General features: G+C 38.8%; 1 protein-coding gene across 1 annotated transcript in view; it reads right to left on the bottom strand.

Moving 5' to 3' along the window:
• Positions 1-14,940, bottom strand: part of smad3a (SMAD family member 3a) — a 28,371-nt gene extending 13,431 nt beyond the window's left edge. Inside the window, exon 1 of the mRNA XM_056747127.1 lies at positions 14,480-14,940. Coding sequence (XP_056603105.1) covers positions 14,480-14,682 — 203 coding nt within the window. The 5' untranslated portion in view covers positions 14,683-14,940. The remainder of the gene's footprint in view (positions 1-14,479) is intronic.
• Between the last annotated feature and the right edge of the window lie 1,119 nt (positions 14,941-16,059).

The following is a 16,059-nucleotide window of genomic DNA, read 5'->3' as shown; positions in this document are numbered from 1 at the left end:
CCTTTACAGCTGCTTTGTAACAATGAAAATTGTAAAAAGCGCTATATAAATAAAGTATAAATAAATAAATCCAAACATTTTAGTGCTTTTCACACAAATTGTAATAGACTTTTTTAGTTGCCTGTGTGTTCCTCTAATAGTGTTTTTCCAACTTTATTTTGTTGCCACTGCGTCTGTAAAACTAACCTGCAAATAGCCTGAAATACGTACCATCCACTTGCTGCATATACTAGAGTGCTGCAGGGTATGTCTGGTTCAATATACAGTAGTTTACATTGATCAATAAAAAAGCCTCTTTACAAAGACCACGTTACATCGTGACAGGATCACAAAACAACTCCCACTCCCATGTGATGCATTAACTGTATAGCTCAGATTGGAAAGATCAGGGTTCTTGTTATAAATAAACGACAGCCACCTGCTTTTAACACTGAGACCTTTCTGAATATTCGGCAGAGACATGCACATCAATAAAATGGGGATAAAAAATCCATCAATTCTGGAACAAGGCATTTTTTAAGTTTAATTGAATTGGATGATTTATTTGTGTAGGCCAACAAGGAAGTTAGCACTGCCCTGGTTCCCTCAACCAGATGCAAAAAATAAGCTCTGTGATTTCACAAAGGTTATGATGTTTACAAGTTAATCTTTACAAATTAACATAATATTTGTAAATTTTAAAGCCTTAATACAATCACCAGAAGTAAAAAGCTAACATGAGGCTATAAACAGACTATGGTGGCTCAATTTCAACATCACCACCACCAAGCCACCGTCAACTTTGTCAAACTTTATTAAAAACATGTTCCCATATTTGTGAGATTTATATATATATATATATTTTGTAACTTGTTACCAACTGTTGCTTTAAAGACATAAAAATGCTTATAACTGGTGTGTTTTATGTCATAGATTGACAGGTGAAAATATTTAGAGGTTCTGTTAACCACAGATCTTATTACAGGCGTTTTAACAAAAACCCATTTAAAAACCCGTAGACTTCGGGGCCAAGGAACCGGAAGCATTAAAAGGCTAACTCTCCTCAAGGTTTTGCCCTCAAAAATACTTAATTTTTTATGTACTTTTTATACTAGGAAGGAAGATCACACATTTTCATATTTTTTTGTATATTTTTTGTTCCAAAAGTAAAGTAAAATAAATCATGGCAAAGTCTGCTCAGTCCTTGTGGCCTAGACTGCATCAAATGTATCAGTCTGAAAGTATTGTATCTATCTACTGTCAGTTCTTCACTTTTCCATTACATTCCACCGCTCAATGAGGACCGTCTGTGTCTGCTGCCATGTGGGCAGACATCATGTGAAAAGGAGATACTGAATAACTATTGATTGAGTTGGAGAGGGCAAATCAGGTCAGTAGTGAGACAGATAGATCCAACACAAATGTGGATATTAGAGGTCTTCTCGGATCCAAAGATCTTAACATGACTCGAAATTACCGGAATTACCCGGACCCGAAGTGCATAATTTTTTTTTTTTAAGAAAGACCCGACTCGAGTCTGACCCGCCCTAGCCTAATTTTTTCCGAACCAGACTGGACCAGAATATAAACGTTTTCGACGTGTGTGTGCAGCCCTGCACTCACCAGCCTGACAGAGGTAGGCCTGGTAACCAGCACTCGGGTCGGACCTCGGGTTTTCGGATCTAAGTGGACCTGTGAAGTCCTCTAGTGCACATATATACAAACACACGCCCAGCCCAGAGCGTGGGTCTAGCCCGCTCTCCCCCTCATCCACATGCCGGCTGTCACTTGAGTAGAGACAGGGGTGAAATCTGGACAGGGAGGGGTTGAGGAAGAGAAAGAGAGCAGACAGGGTGAACTGGAGGGGTCTCACACAGGCTGAGCCATGTTGGGCTGCATTAACCTAGAGGGTGAAAAACACAGACGCCGTGGGCTGTACTTTGTGTGATTTGTGAATCAGTCCAGGCATCCCTGACTTGACCATGACACTCACACACCCTTCCAATGAGCACAAACGTACTCAACTTTCTGCATATAACAGCATCGGTTTATTTTCATCAGGTTCACTTTGAAAAAGTCTACGTTGTTTTATAGAACAACATAAACATGCACACTACTTCAGTTTTTCTAAGAGAGAAACTTAAATGAAGGTTTTTGTAACTCTTAATTGAGTAACTTTCGTAAAACCTGCCGGATGTATGTGTTGAAACTTTAAGCGAGTTTAACAAAAAATGGACTCTGTGAACTGTTATATGCAAATTTGATGCAGAGTGAGAGCAGAGGACAAAAGCAACTTTGACGTCAGACGGTCTTGTGGGACCACTGCACCCAATGAAACATATGCCAACCCAGCCCCCGCAGCCTCCCTTTAAAAAGACTTTAAGACCACTGCTAATCCCCCTCCCCCAAGCTAAACCCAGACACAGCATGCGACACCACAACAGACTTAAAGTGCACGTTACCTGGATGTCCTAAAATTGTCTATAATGCAACATGTGACATAGCTTTCCTTCAATGTAAATGATCTGCAAAGTTGTTAAAGGGAACCCAGGGTATAGAGAGATGAATGGCTTAAAGGGATAGTTTACATTTACGCATTTGGATGAGGCTTTTATCCAAAGCAACTTACATTGCATTGTACCATTGTATCTGAATATGTGGAATCCCCTGTGATCGAACCCATGACCTTGGCGTTGCTAGCGTCGTGCTCTGACCACTAAGCCACAGGAAAGCTTCACTTATTTGGTCCGATGAACAAAAAGAAAAATATTTGGAAGAATGTTAGCAATTTTCAGTTCTAGGACATCATCCACTACCATAATAGGAAAAAAATATTGTAGGTTTTTTGTTCTGTTAAAGACTAAATGTAAGAATTTAGGAAAACAAACCCTTTGACTTCCATTTAATTTTTTCTCCTATAGTAGTCATTGATGTCCTTTTTTGGAACATTCTTCCAAATATTTTTCTCTTTGTTCATCAGAACAAAGTCATTTATACAGGTATGAAAGTACATGGGGGTGAGTAAATGATGAAGGGAATTAATTTTTATGGGTGAACTATCCCTTAAATATGTTGAAACAACCTTACACTACAAGCTTTGGTCGTTAAAAAAAATAGAATACTCATTAGTCAAGAAAGCCGCCATGTTCTTTTTTGATGATGTAAAAGGGTTGAAGGCACTGGCAGCCAAACTGAACACAGACAATTAGTTCTTCAGGAAATATAATGTGATGCAGGATAAAATTATATATAAAAATAATGCTGAAATAATAAATAAAGAAAAAAAAGACGCTAATTGGTGTATTTTCATACATTTTAATATTGTTGGTCAGAAACAAACATATTAATAAGCAAAATTATTGCGGATTGAATTTAATATATACACAATACTTTTAGACATTTTAAAATGCATTTTATCCAGATTTAGACTTTATGATGTTTATTTATGAACATCAGCAGTTTAATGTCTTCTCTCTTCTCTCGGGCACCCATTGTCATCAAAACACAGACATCAGTTTCATTCACCGCATGCTATTCATGTCCGTCATCTTTTAGCGCTGGGACGGCTACATATATCAGTTTCAAAGAATCTCCAAATCCAGCATTATATCCACCGTTTGTATAACATTCATTACCCAAATGCAGTGAACAAACAAACACCTGAACTTCACGAACGTATGCTCTCCGTCTATCCTGCTTACAAGTGAAAGTCATGTCTGCGCATGCTTCTTCCACGGCCGTTTGGGCATGCCGCTTTTCCGGGAGAATTGTCCAAAAAGGGACTAAGAAAAGAAGTCAGAATGCATGAAACACTTTTGCAGGGCAGCTTTAAAACCAATTTGCAATGAAGCCTATAATAATCCAACAGTTTTCAATAATTTGTATTTTTACTTTATAGGCCTAATTTGGAATGACACTTTTTAATGAACTGTTTTGTTGTAGGGGTACAGAGTAACTACATTCTTTTAGCAGTCAGTTACAGGCCTAATTATTATATGCTATTCTTGAAGGGGGAGGGTTCAATTTTTTGTTTCAATTTACTTTGTTTTGCTAAATTTTTAGAAAGGTTGTATTGTATTTTTTTTAAAAGCAAGACAAATTATAAAAAGCACATTTTGACAGTTTGTGCAATAGTTAAAAAAATGGCTAATAAATAAATGAAATGCAATAAACATGTTCAGTGTTCGGTTTAATTCAGCCTTCGCTCAAGTGTTTCACATCATGTTCGGCTTTGGCAAAGAATTTTCCTTACGGTGCATCCCTATTGAAAATATAACATAACGTGCACTTTAATACTTTACAAGATAGTGACAGACCATGACAGACACATACCTGCTTATTTAGGTTACAACTGAACAAAAATCTTGATGACCTCAAGTTTCTTTTGACATCTGTATTTTTACGATAGTACAAGCAGATACTCAAAAGTAGCTGACTAGTTTACATGACAAAACCAGCTGCCAGATAAAATCATAAAATTTGATTGCAAAAACATCTAAATAAATGTACATTTCAAGAAACTCAATTCATATGGAAACTCGAGCCTCTTGCTGAATTTGGTGTAACATTTATTTAATTCAACTTTATATCAATATACACGGACCTGCTTATCCTATCATAATTTGAGTGTGGGTAAAATATCAACTAATATTATTTTTTGAAAAGCTTTGGATTTCTTTTCTCTGCTAAAGTCATTAAGGCCCCGCTTAAGTAAACAGAGCCCTGTGGGGGTCCATTTGCAGGTGGTTGGATGTGGTTACAGGGGCCCGTTCTCTGCAGGGGAGCAGAAAACTCTAGGAGAAACACTGCAATCATCACCAAAATTGAAATATGAACACTTGCAGAGTGCAAAATGTGAGTAAAGTTGGGAAATTAAGTTAGGTAGTGATTTTTTGAATAACCGGTAATTATGCTTGGTTTAAACTGCAGTATAAAAACAATAGTCTAATCTTAGTTAGAGTGTTGTTTTTATGTCACATAAATCTCAAAGAAACATATGATGTACTGTAGACATGATAAGAAACCATTTTTTTACTGTCAATGTCGTAATTTCAGAACTCCATGTTCCCTTCATATGTATATTGCGAGGGACGTGGTTGATCGGGCAGAGTCTGGAAGTTTGTTCCGCCAGCAAGGAACAGTGAAGGTAAATAAAAACGTTGAGATTTTCTGCCCTTTTGTGAGGGTACCACATATAATATTGTGGATTGTAGAGATGGGGAAAAAATACAATGGCTCCAAAAAGAACTTAGATATCCTTATATTTCATTTCTGGGTAACATTCACAGGGTTCTGCAAATAGAATAGAGTTAGGTATCGAGAACCGGTTCATGCGTATGTTCAAGATTACTTTTTTTCTTTTTCTTTATGACGCAATATGACAGCAACTTCCTTTGTAGTTCCAGTCCCAGAACCATTTGGCCCAGTACCCATTTTTGTTATGTTCACAACTGGGCAACATGATTACATGTCGATCAGCGATGGCCGACAGCCATCACGATGTTGCGCCAGCATCGTGATTTCCCTGCATGACGCAATTTTCGTCATCAAGAGAGTCTGTGGTCATCCGCTGATCCACAAACAGTGAATCGTAGTAATGTGCTCACATTGTGTGTGTGTATAAACTTGTCAATGACGACATGTCCGCAATAGCAGCAGGATACATCAGTGCCGCGTGACCCACTTAGTTGACTTATCACACACACACAGCCTACACTGGTGGGCTCACCAACTACTCGTCTTTACATATGAAATAACAACCAGAAGAAATTCCAAAGTTGCAGGTCGCACATGTGCGAGTACTTGTGAAAACAAATCAAGCTGTCTTGAAAACTGGTCACAAAATGGGGTTTGGTCGCAGTCTGGAGCACTGGTATAATTGTTTTTAATGTTTTGGCAGATGGCCATTTAGCAAACTGATATACCCCAACCCCCGCCCCCGATGTCATCGTCCAACGCGATGTTTCACTGTAGGCATCGTCCAATGCCAATTTGGTAGACATTGCCCAGCCCAAATCTAAGACATGCATTTTCAGTCTCCTGTGATCCAAGCCCATCTAGCCATCTCATTAAAACGCAGCCCATAAATGGTTGTCTTCAGAAATTGAAGGCTACAGCGATTACCTTGGATAAGTGTCAGTGTAAATTCGTGGCAGACATTAAAGCACGTCTTCTCAAACTCTCAGACAAACTTCAAAACATTATTTGAAAAGTCTACACTAGCGCTCTTCTAAAAAACACACACACACAGAGCTCACAATTGAAGAAGGGCTATTTTCTCACGGTGGTCAGAACCAGTCTGAGGGTCAGCGGTAGTGTTAGTGATGACAGAGTAGCACAAAGCAGTCTTGTTGTCTGTTGTACAGAGTGTCTATTATTCCAGCAGATATGGAGGCGGCACAGAGCTTTTCTAAACCTTCAACCCCGGCAGGAACCACAAACCCAGAAGCGGCCCACGCCCTCCCCTGGGCAGACGGAGCATTCCTGAGTGCTGACTAACCCTACCTCAAACAACACACACACACAGGAGAGATGCACACATGAGACGAACACTCAAATACCTGCTTTCAATGCAAAGACACTTTTAAGATAAAACAACCATGTGTGTACATACATATACCTAACCATAGTACACTTCCACAGCATAGAGAATAAACCAAACCAGACACACAATCTTGTCAAACGACAAACTGTTTCTCTAATCCTAACCACAACCGCAGTCAGACTTGGCACACTCGCTCTACTCCATCAATTAAGCGCTTCAGGCCTACTCTACTGCCCTCAGTAAATCCACAAACACCCACAGCCACGCTATCAGTCAAACAGGACACAAACATAAACACAAGCGTTGTGGGTTTACACATACAGTTTGTGCTGAACACGCAACAGCCCTCTCTGGGGAGTTTCTATGAAGAAAAGCCACGAGCACTCGAACCGGCATCTTTGGGCACTGTTTTTTTATGTTTACTACGAAAGTTGTGCTTTTTTAAGAGCACGTAAAGTTAAAAGCAGTTAAAAATTTCTCCTGTTCTGTTGCCCTTAATTTAGATCATTTTGAATGCCACAATGCATCTCATGTCCATCAAATGTCCAATTCTCAGACAGACCCAGAACCAGTCAGATTAAACATACGGGCAATTTTTAAAGGATAAATGTGGCCATTTTAGGGGCATCTAGGGGTGAGGTTTCGAATTGCAATGAACAGCTCACTCCACCCCTTTCTTTTGTAGCACTACGGCGACTCGCACAGGACAAAGTTGTCATCACAATTCCGCCTCTTTGCTGAAGGGGATAAAGTATAGGGCTGCACGATAATTAATTGCGATTCCACTAAATCCTATTGTAATTGAGCTGCCTGCGAAATGCAATGTGTCAATATTTTTTGAATGTGTAGCTTGTCCGTCTGGGATCAGTAGGAAATGCTGCTCAATTGAAAAGCAGTGCGAGTTTGAGTCGCTTATAATGTGCATTTGAAAAGCAACACCAGTCAAACATGATCATTATAAATATGCTTTATTATCATAAAAATACCTGATGAGGCTTGAGAAACAGTGATAAATAGATGTCCATAGGCATGACCTAGATTCTAGAATGTGTTATGGTCTTCTTCTGCAGTGCGTATTTGGAGTTTCCACTCGAGAGGGCCCTCTGGCTTTTGGATTCAGCAGCATTTTTCCGTAATTCACTCAAAAGCTGTGCATGTATGGAGATGGTGGTCTAGTGGGTTAAACCACTGAACTGGTAATCAAAAGGTTGCTGGTTCGATCCCAGCAGCCACCACCAGTGTGTCCTTGAGCAAGACACTTTACTCCACGTTGCTCCAGGGGGATTGTCCCTGTAATAAGTGCACTGTAAGTCGCTTTGGATAAAAGCGTCTGCCAAATGCCTAAATGTAAATGTAAATGTAAATCACGTGATATTTATCGTCGGTTTATCGTGACAGCCCTAATGAAGTATTTACGAAACATGCTCTGTAGAGCAGTTTGTCCGTTTCGTGCTACTGTAGAAACAACATGGCAAATTCCATGCAAGGGCACACGGGGTGTATGCATAGAAATAGCTCATTCTATTGTAATAAAAACATAATGCCTCATTATGTAAGGTCTTTATACACCTCTGAAGACATAGTTATGTATATTGTATTGTATTTCTGTCAAAAGATCATCCAAAAAATTACACACAGCACTTTTAGCATGGTTTTTCCTGGCTTAAATTAGGCTGAGGTGGTACCATCCTGATCATCTACATTGTTAAATGTGCGTTTCATGGTACCATCCTTTTGATTTGATTTTGTATTATACAGTATGTTGTTTAAGTGAACTTGATGTTAAACAGCACATTAAAAAACTTTTTTTGTCATCAAATGTTTAAAACCCCTAAAATAATAGCAAATATAACTCACAATTTTAATTTAAAGTCATTTTAGTTTTTAATTAATACTTTGAATTAACTTTAATTTTTATATTATTTTAATTTAAGGAATTTTCTCATTTGTATATAGTGCAAGTTTTATCATTAAAGCCTAGTTTGTTCATTTTCAATTGTCTTAAGTTTTAGTTGAAAATAACCCTTATTTTTTAAATGTAGCTGAATAGAAACAAAAGCTTTTAATTTATAAGCCTTTTATTTATACATTTTCATTTTTACAACCAACAATATGCAGATTGGAGACCATTGGCTATTTTCTTATCTACACAGTTCACAACCAACAGCAGAACATTTAAGTCTCCTATTTTAAATTCGGGTTCTTCAGTACTTATTTTAGACCAAACTAATTTCCTGCATCTCGTCAGTAACATGATTTATTTATGTCCTGCTTTTCAAATTCGATAGATTAGATTTAATAAGCAACAATATTTATAACAGCCCTTGTACGTCTCGCTGCTTGCATTCTGCGCATAACTACTGTAAGCAGGGCACACAGTTTTAATCAAACCCTAACTTATACCGAACGCGAACAGCGCAACGTGGAAAAAGTTGACATGATGTGAGACTAGGTCAATTTTGCGAGCAGAGGCCATTTAGTCTCTAAACTTCTTAATGTGTCATCATACAGCCGAAATCACCAAACCTCCGTCTGTCACCACACTGTCTTTAATGAGTGGCATGGTGATTTTTTCAATCAGTAGATATGCAACAGGCAGCGGTTTATTCTGTATTACGGGTTATTCGATAAGCAAAGCTGAAAGACAAAATATCCAAATATATGATGTTAAAGCAAATGACACCACATTAACAACATGTTTACAGAATATTGCCTAATTTACAGAATGGAATAACAGCCTCTTGCTGTCTGCACTGTCTACCTGCCCTCGTGATCCGCCTGCTCACAAACTGCCTTTAAAAATTAATCTGTGATTTTACGAGCCATATCTACTAATTTGAAAACATAACATGTGAAGAAATGTGTAGTTTGAAAGCCTTTAAAAAATGTATAAGGGTTCAAAGCAAACAAAACTCACCTAACCAGTCACGACAGAACAGAGGAAAATCTTTGGAAAACTGCAGTTCTTTTTCTTGAAGCAGGTGTGGTGATTTCAGCTATATGATCACTGTACCTAATTGCGACACATAAAGCCACTATGGTGGTGCTGTCACAAATACAGTTACAAATGCCTATTGAGTGCAACATTTGTCCATGGCATGGCGACAGGATTTTCTGCGGCACTGTTTTGTCGAGGGGCTGGCGCAGCGCAAAATTAGGCGGAGGCGGTCGCCTCTGAATTCTCTATAAAGGAAAAACCCTGTTTAGAACTTGTCAGTCGACAAGTTGTTCAGCCTATGTAAGGACTAGTGAATCTTAAAAATATGCATTTTTGTACATCCCCCACACAGAACAATCGCCCCTAAACAAACAGCTATATCCGCAGATTGCTCCAGGGCAGTCACTGTAACAAGAGTAATGTAAATCAATATAAAGATAAAAGTGTCCGATAAAAAGCTAAGACAGTTCTGATACCAGCGTTGACTGTCACTCTAATAGTGTCTTCACTGTCAGTTTCTGCCATTACTTCAAAGGGTTGTGAAATTCTGTCATGCCGTCTTTCACTCTCATACCATCAGCTGTCACACAAAAAACGTGAATCATCAGACAGCCTCGCTTCCCTCAGATGCGTGGAGCTTTCGAAGGCATTACCCCGGTCAAAAGAAAACAACCCTCGGCACATCAATTACAAGCCAATGACATCCAATCTCCTTGGTTTGTCAAAAGCGCCTTTGAATCGCTGTATACTGTATAGAGTTTCAAATGTCAGACTTAAAGCCAGACATCTCTTGAAGGCACAGACACTTTCAGTTTTTAGAAACAATAGTCTATCGCCATGGCACATATATTTTCTTGATATGCGACTTGTTTGGGAAATTGGTTGAATGCACCCACACAATGGACCGCAGGTCTTATTCACAGTTCAGCTGCCTTTGAAGTCATTGTGAGGATAGTTTTAAAGCAAACAAAGACTGTAGGGTGAGATATTGCCGGTGTCTCGAAACACAGACGTGCTGCACATACACAGAGCAGACATCCTCTCAGGAAGACTCTAATAGGGCTTCAACAGGTGTATGACAGGCCTGAGTCAGGAGAAGGAAGTGTAAGTCTGTGGTAAATTACTTTTTCGTATCCTGTCTCGGACAACTTCAATCTGTCTTGTGTCTTCTATCTCTACATTTCCACTTTGTCCTCTGAACTATGTCCAGTTCCACACTTATCATCATATGGTGGTTTCCACTGATTTTCATCTTTGTCTCTCAATGTCCAGTTGGCTCAGACAGGCTTTCAGTGTTAACTGCATGTGAGGGCAGGACAGGATTGTGTGGCCGAAAGCGAACTGAGGTGCATGTTTCTAGAAGCAAGTGGCAATGCCTGATGAATCGAGATCTGTTGTCTCACAGATGTGACTGCAGAGTCCTGGATTGAAAACTGGGTTTATAGAGATTAAACTACATCAACACCATGGAAATAATGACTAAGGTCTAAACCGACATAAAATACTATAACACACCAAACAGTTCAGAAATATTTACTTTTAAATTAATAAAAAACGTAAGTCATGGTTATGCTATATTGCAAAAAGAGTTTATATATACCTACTTTTATAAACCTACACAAAGCAAATCAATACATGTTAAAAGAATAGTTCAACTTCAAAATGAAAATTCTCTCATAATTTACCCACCAGGTTGTCATTTTAAACCAGTGTGATTTTTTTGTCTTCTGCAAAACACAAAAGAAGAAATTCTGAAAAAAGTTGGTAACCAAAAACCGTTGGTCCCCAGTCACTTCTATTGTATGGACACAAAACCAATGCAAGTCAATGGGGACCAATAGTTTCTTTTACCAACATTTTTTTTAAAATATCTTCTTTTGAGTTCTTCAGAAGAAATGTTTCGAATGACAAGAGCGTGTGTAAAAAAATGACAGATTTCTCATTTTGAAGGTGAACTTTTCCTTTAACCAAGAAGTGTATTTTACAATACTCTTATACGCAATCCAGTAGTTGTGCTCGTCACATGTTATGGTTCTTTTAACCAGAGAAGCACCAGTGGGTCACACCACAAAGCCACAGGCTCAGAATTTCTCTCACTCTTGGTGACTCAGTCTCAGCCTGAACCCTGGTTGCAAAAGCCCTGCTTTCACTGATGTTTGGAAACAACAACCAACATAACCGGACCAGAGAATCTGCAGAGAGAATCACGTATAAACCCCTCGCACAGTCAGAAAAACCAACGCGGGATCAGCGGAGACACGCGGTGCGGAGACAGGGCTTGTATAAACAAGACGACTATGAAGGCCCACAATAGTCGACTTTGTTTCACCACTGTTTTCAAAAACGAACTGATTTTTGTTTCCTTTTTTTATAATATCACAGCGATCTCTTACGTTGTTTGTGGTGTTGTTTCTAGATCTGATTCTGGTAAGAGTGTATCTGTCATTCAATCCAGCCCTCTCGTCGCATCCTATCATACACACACAGGCGTGCACAAACAAGCGGTGCAGAGTTTTCAGACATTTTTACCTTCAGAGAGCGACAAAATGAGCATCATTTTGGATAAATCTTAACATTCAGCAAGTGGGAATAAAGTATCTCTGTGTCTTTCCTTTCATGACGAATCGTCGAGTGAATAAATGAATGATTACAAAACAGAGTGTACAAGCAGCTGCCATTGTTACTGACTGGACATTTGTCTGTAATTAGTATTTTATGTCTGACAACAGAAATATTAAATATATAAACGAATTCGGGTTTATTGGCTATTCAAATAAATTAAGTTCAAAGAACGCATGTGTGTTGTGATGATGTCACAAACATGCTCATTAGCACGTAATATCACCATGCACCATAGTGACGAGTAAAAATAGATTATGACGGACTTTTTATGAGCCTGTCGTAACAGGACACACATCCCACAGCTGCTCAGCCAACCATCACCACACAATTAAGTAAACTTTAAAGGGTTCATTTGACGCAGCTAAAACGAATATTATTGTTTGCTTTAGATGTAATATAATGTGTATTCACGATTTTCCACATACCGTACATGTTTGTATCTCCTCTTTGCTCCACCTCTCTGAAACGCGCTGATATTTTACAAAGCTCATCGCTCTGAAAAGCGAGGTGTGCTATGATTGGCCAGGTCACTAGTGTGTAGTGATTGGTCGAATACTGCACGGAAATGTAACGCCTCTTATCATATTCAGATCATCAGGCTGCACCGGCAATGGTACAATGAGATTTTCAAGACCCCCCACCTGACTTGCGTATACATTTGGGCAGTCTTAGTCAAATCGTACCACAAAGTGACGTACATGCGTGGGGTGTGGTTACACAAGGCGTTTCAGGTAGGTCTGGGTTCGCATTCGCTTTTAGATAGAATGCATCTTTTGTTCCGACACTTAGAAAAACACATATTTCCGCCATATGACACCTTTAAACTTGGGAAGGAATAATTCAAGGAAAAATTTATAAAACTATGAAATGCAGCCTACGGTGATGCGACTGTAAAGTTCTTCATGGCATCTTCTAGTTTGTAAGTAAGCCTAGTGCATGCCGATTTAGTAAACAGCACATTCAGTCAGGCAACCCAAATGTGTCAAACTAAAAATGACATTTAAGAAAGGAATGATAAAAATCAAATCCCTCAAGACGTTTTCCAGCACAGTTATTCTGTAGAATCTGGTCCCTTGGTCCACACCTATAAACTCCACTGCATATTATTATGAAGCTGTTTTTCTAAAGAAAGATACGATTGTGTGACCATTACATCATTTATTTGAGTGACGTTTAACCACTTTTAGTGTATGAATAAATGTAACTCTACAAAACTAAACATGTTCAATTGCAATCCGAGTACTCGTTCGCTCTATATGCGTGAGCAATTGTAAATTATTTGTTCTACACAATTTGTAAACATTAGTTCACACAACATGGATCTGTTATTAGAAATACAAATAAATTGCTCAATCTGTAGATATCTCTTTTTTCAAATAAAATACACCTCTGCATTCCATAACCATGAAAAAAAACAGTAGGCCTATGTAATGTATTAGAGCCCTTTCCAGGTATGTTATATATTTTAATAAGTAAAAATGTACAATACTTTGACTTTTCAAGCAAACCTCACAAACAAAAAGCAGGCACACACACACACACACACACACACACACACACGCAATTTGAATACATCAAAAGACGTTTAGATAAGGATTGACGTGTAGGTATAGTTTGTATACAGTACCAGATGCCCTTACACCTTCTGAAGCCTCACCTGTGTTCATAGTGAAAGAATGCCATCTATTGAAGTACTGCATAAGGGCATATATATATATATATATATATATATATATATATATATATGGCAACACTCAAGTGGCTCATATGAGCATTACTGTGAGCAGTTGGCCAGCATCAGACCGTGACATAACAAGATTAACCAGTCATTGCAAATCGGAGTTGGAAAAAAAAAACATCACACAACCAACAATACACAGTTATGCAAATAACATATCTGCACATCCTGCGCCAAATATAACCATCATCTACAATATAAACACTGTTGACCCCAGATACAGTAGCTACAGCGCTTCCCAGATTAAGGTCGTGTTATATAACCTCGTCAGACAGTAGACTAAATGACAACACTAGAAAATGCAATATATGTAATCAGAAATATGATTCAAGTATACACTGAAGTTGCAATAAACGAACAGAAATAATACTACAAGCAGATGAGAAAATGAATGTTAATCCACGCATGAGGATGGAGATGCTGTTTGTGTCACTAGCTCTTTCTAAACAGCAGGGGTTCCTCTGCTTTAACTTTAGTATGCTGACTGAAGGTGTTTGTGCTTCAGTTTGAGATCTGTCTATCGTGAAACGTTAATGTCAACATTCGTCAAAATCACGATAGTAAAGCAGTAAACACATTACCACAAGTCGATGTTTTTACTGGTAAAGTCGAGTATGCGGCATGTAACTGATGGATGGGGTGTTTTAAATGCACTTACCGCGGTATGGTGATACACTTGGTGTTGACACTCTGAGTTGTGATGGCTTTCTCCAGCTCGTCCAGCTGTCCTGTCTTCTTCAGCTTCTTCACCAGACTCTTGACGGCCTTCTCGCACCATTTCTCCTCCTGTCCGTTCTGCTCTCCCTTCTTCCAGCCCAGGAGCCTCTTCACGATCGGCGGAGTGAATGGTAAAATGGACATGCTGGATTCGGTTGAACGTTTCTCTATTGCGCAGTCGCTCACGCAACTCGGAGAGATATTTGCTACACTTTTTTATCGGAAACGTAATCCGAGTGTGGAAAGTAAGAATGCGCGGTTTAGAGATCGATAATGAAATGAGGAAAGTAAGAGGGACTTGAGACGTGACCGGGACGAGGTCTCAAGTTCAGCGCTCAGCTACGCTCCGGCTCGGTCTCCCGAGATCGTAGAGCATAGCGCGCGCTACCACACAGCACATAACAAGTCTGTTAGTGTCACTCCGCGCAAATACATAGTACCCTATATCCTGTTTGGGCAACGCGCTCTGCGAGTGATAAAATAGACATACTTAATTAAAGTTATAAGTACTTTCTTTTCAGTTGGTCATATAGCGTACTTGTTTGCGCATCCACACTTCAACTGGTAAAAGTGCGGGTTAGTCAAGTTTAAAGTCATCCGCTGCACTGTGTGCTGCGGCTTCTGTGACGTATTGCTACAAGTCTGACTGAAAAAAAAATACACGTAGAACATTCTAACAAACCTGTCATGATAAGAAAGCAAACAGGATGAGATACACAAGTATTTGTTAATGTAAAACTGTAAATGTTTAGTCAACTGTCTGATAATGTTATCGTTCATATCGCATACATTATATTTTTCTTTAATGGTGAAAATTTGATTTAACTCATATAGTGAAAAAATAATCAGTATAGCAACGTTTTTAAATAATGTGTGTATATCATATGAGTAGAGTTAAACTGGTCTTCCTGAACAGTTATATTGCACCTCTTCCTGTGCCATTGTAAACACTCATAAAACAAGCCCAATCAGCACTATTAGACAGTGACACACAGGAAACAAGTTAGTTATACAAAAGCTCACTTATCATTCATAGACTCTGTAAAAGTAATGGCAAGAGAGAAAAGAAGGACATTCTCGGTCACCCCCACCCCCCAAAATTACCTTCTGCTTCATATAGAATCAAGTAGTTAAGGGGGATATCCCACTGAACTGAGTTTACAGGGTTTAACTAATCTGATACTGGGCAGGGGCTGCTTTTTTTAGTGAGGGGGCTGGGATGAAAGACAACGACAAGCATACAAGAGCCCTGCCTCAGCATGACAACAACACGCAATTATACACATCGCTACTGTAGGAGAGATAAACACAAAAACACTTCATTTTCTGAGATTCATTGAAATGGAAAACAACAAATATGTATTTTTGAGAATAGGTGTGAAGAGATTTCGCTGCACACCAAGTGATAGTTTACCCCAAAATAATAATTCTGTCATCCTTTACTAACCCTCTTGTCATTTTTTAAACCTGTATGACTTTCTTTCTTCTGAAGAACACAAAAGAAGATATTTTGAAGAATGT

The sequence above is a fragment of the Triplophysa dalaica genome, chromosome 1, assembly GCF_015846415.1.
Source record: "Triplophysa dalaica isolate WHDGS20190420 chromosome 1, ASM1584641v1, whole genome shotgun sequence".
Lineage (NCBI taxonomy): Eukaryota > Metazoa > Chordata > Actinopteri > Cypriniformes > Nemacheilidae > Triplophysa > Triplophysa dalaica.
The sequence above is the reverse complement of the archived record's forward strand: the minus strand, read 5'-3'. Positions and strand labels throughout refer to the sequence as shown.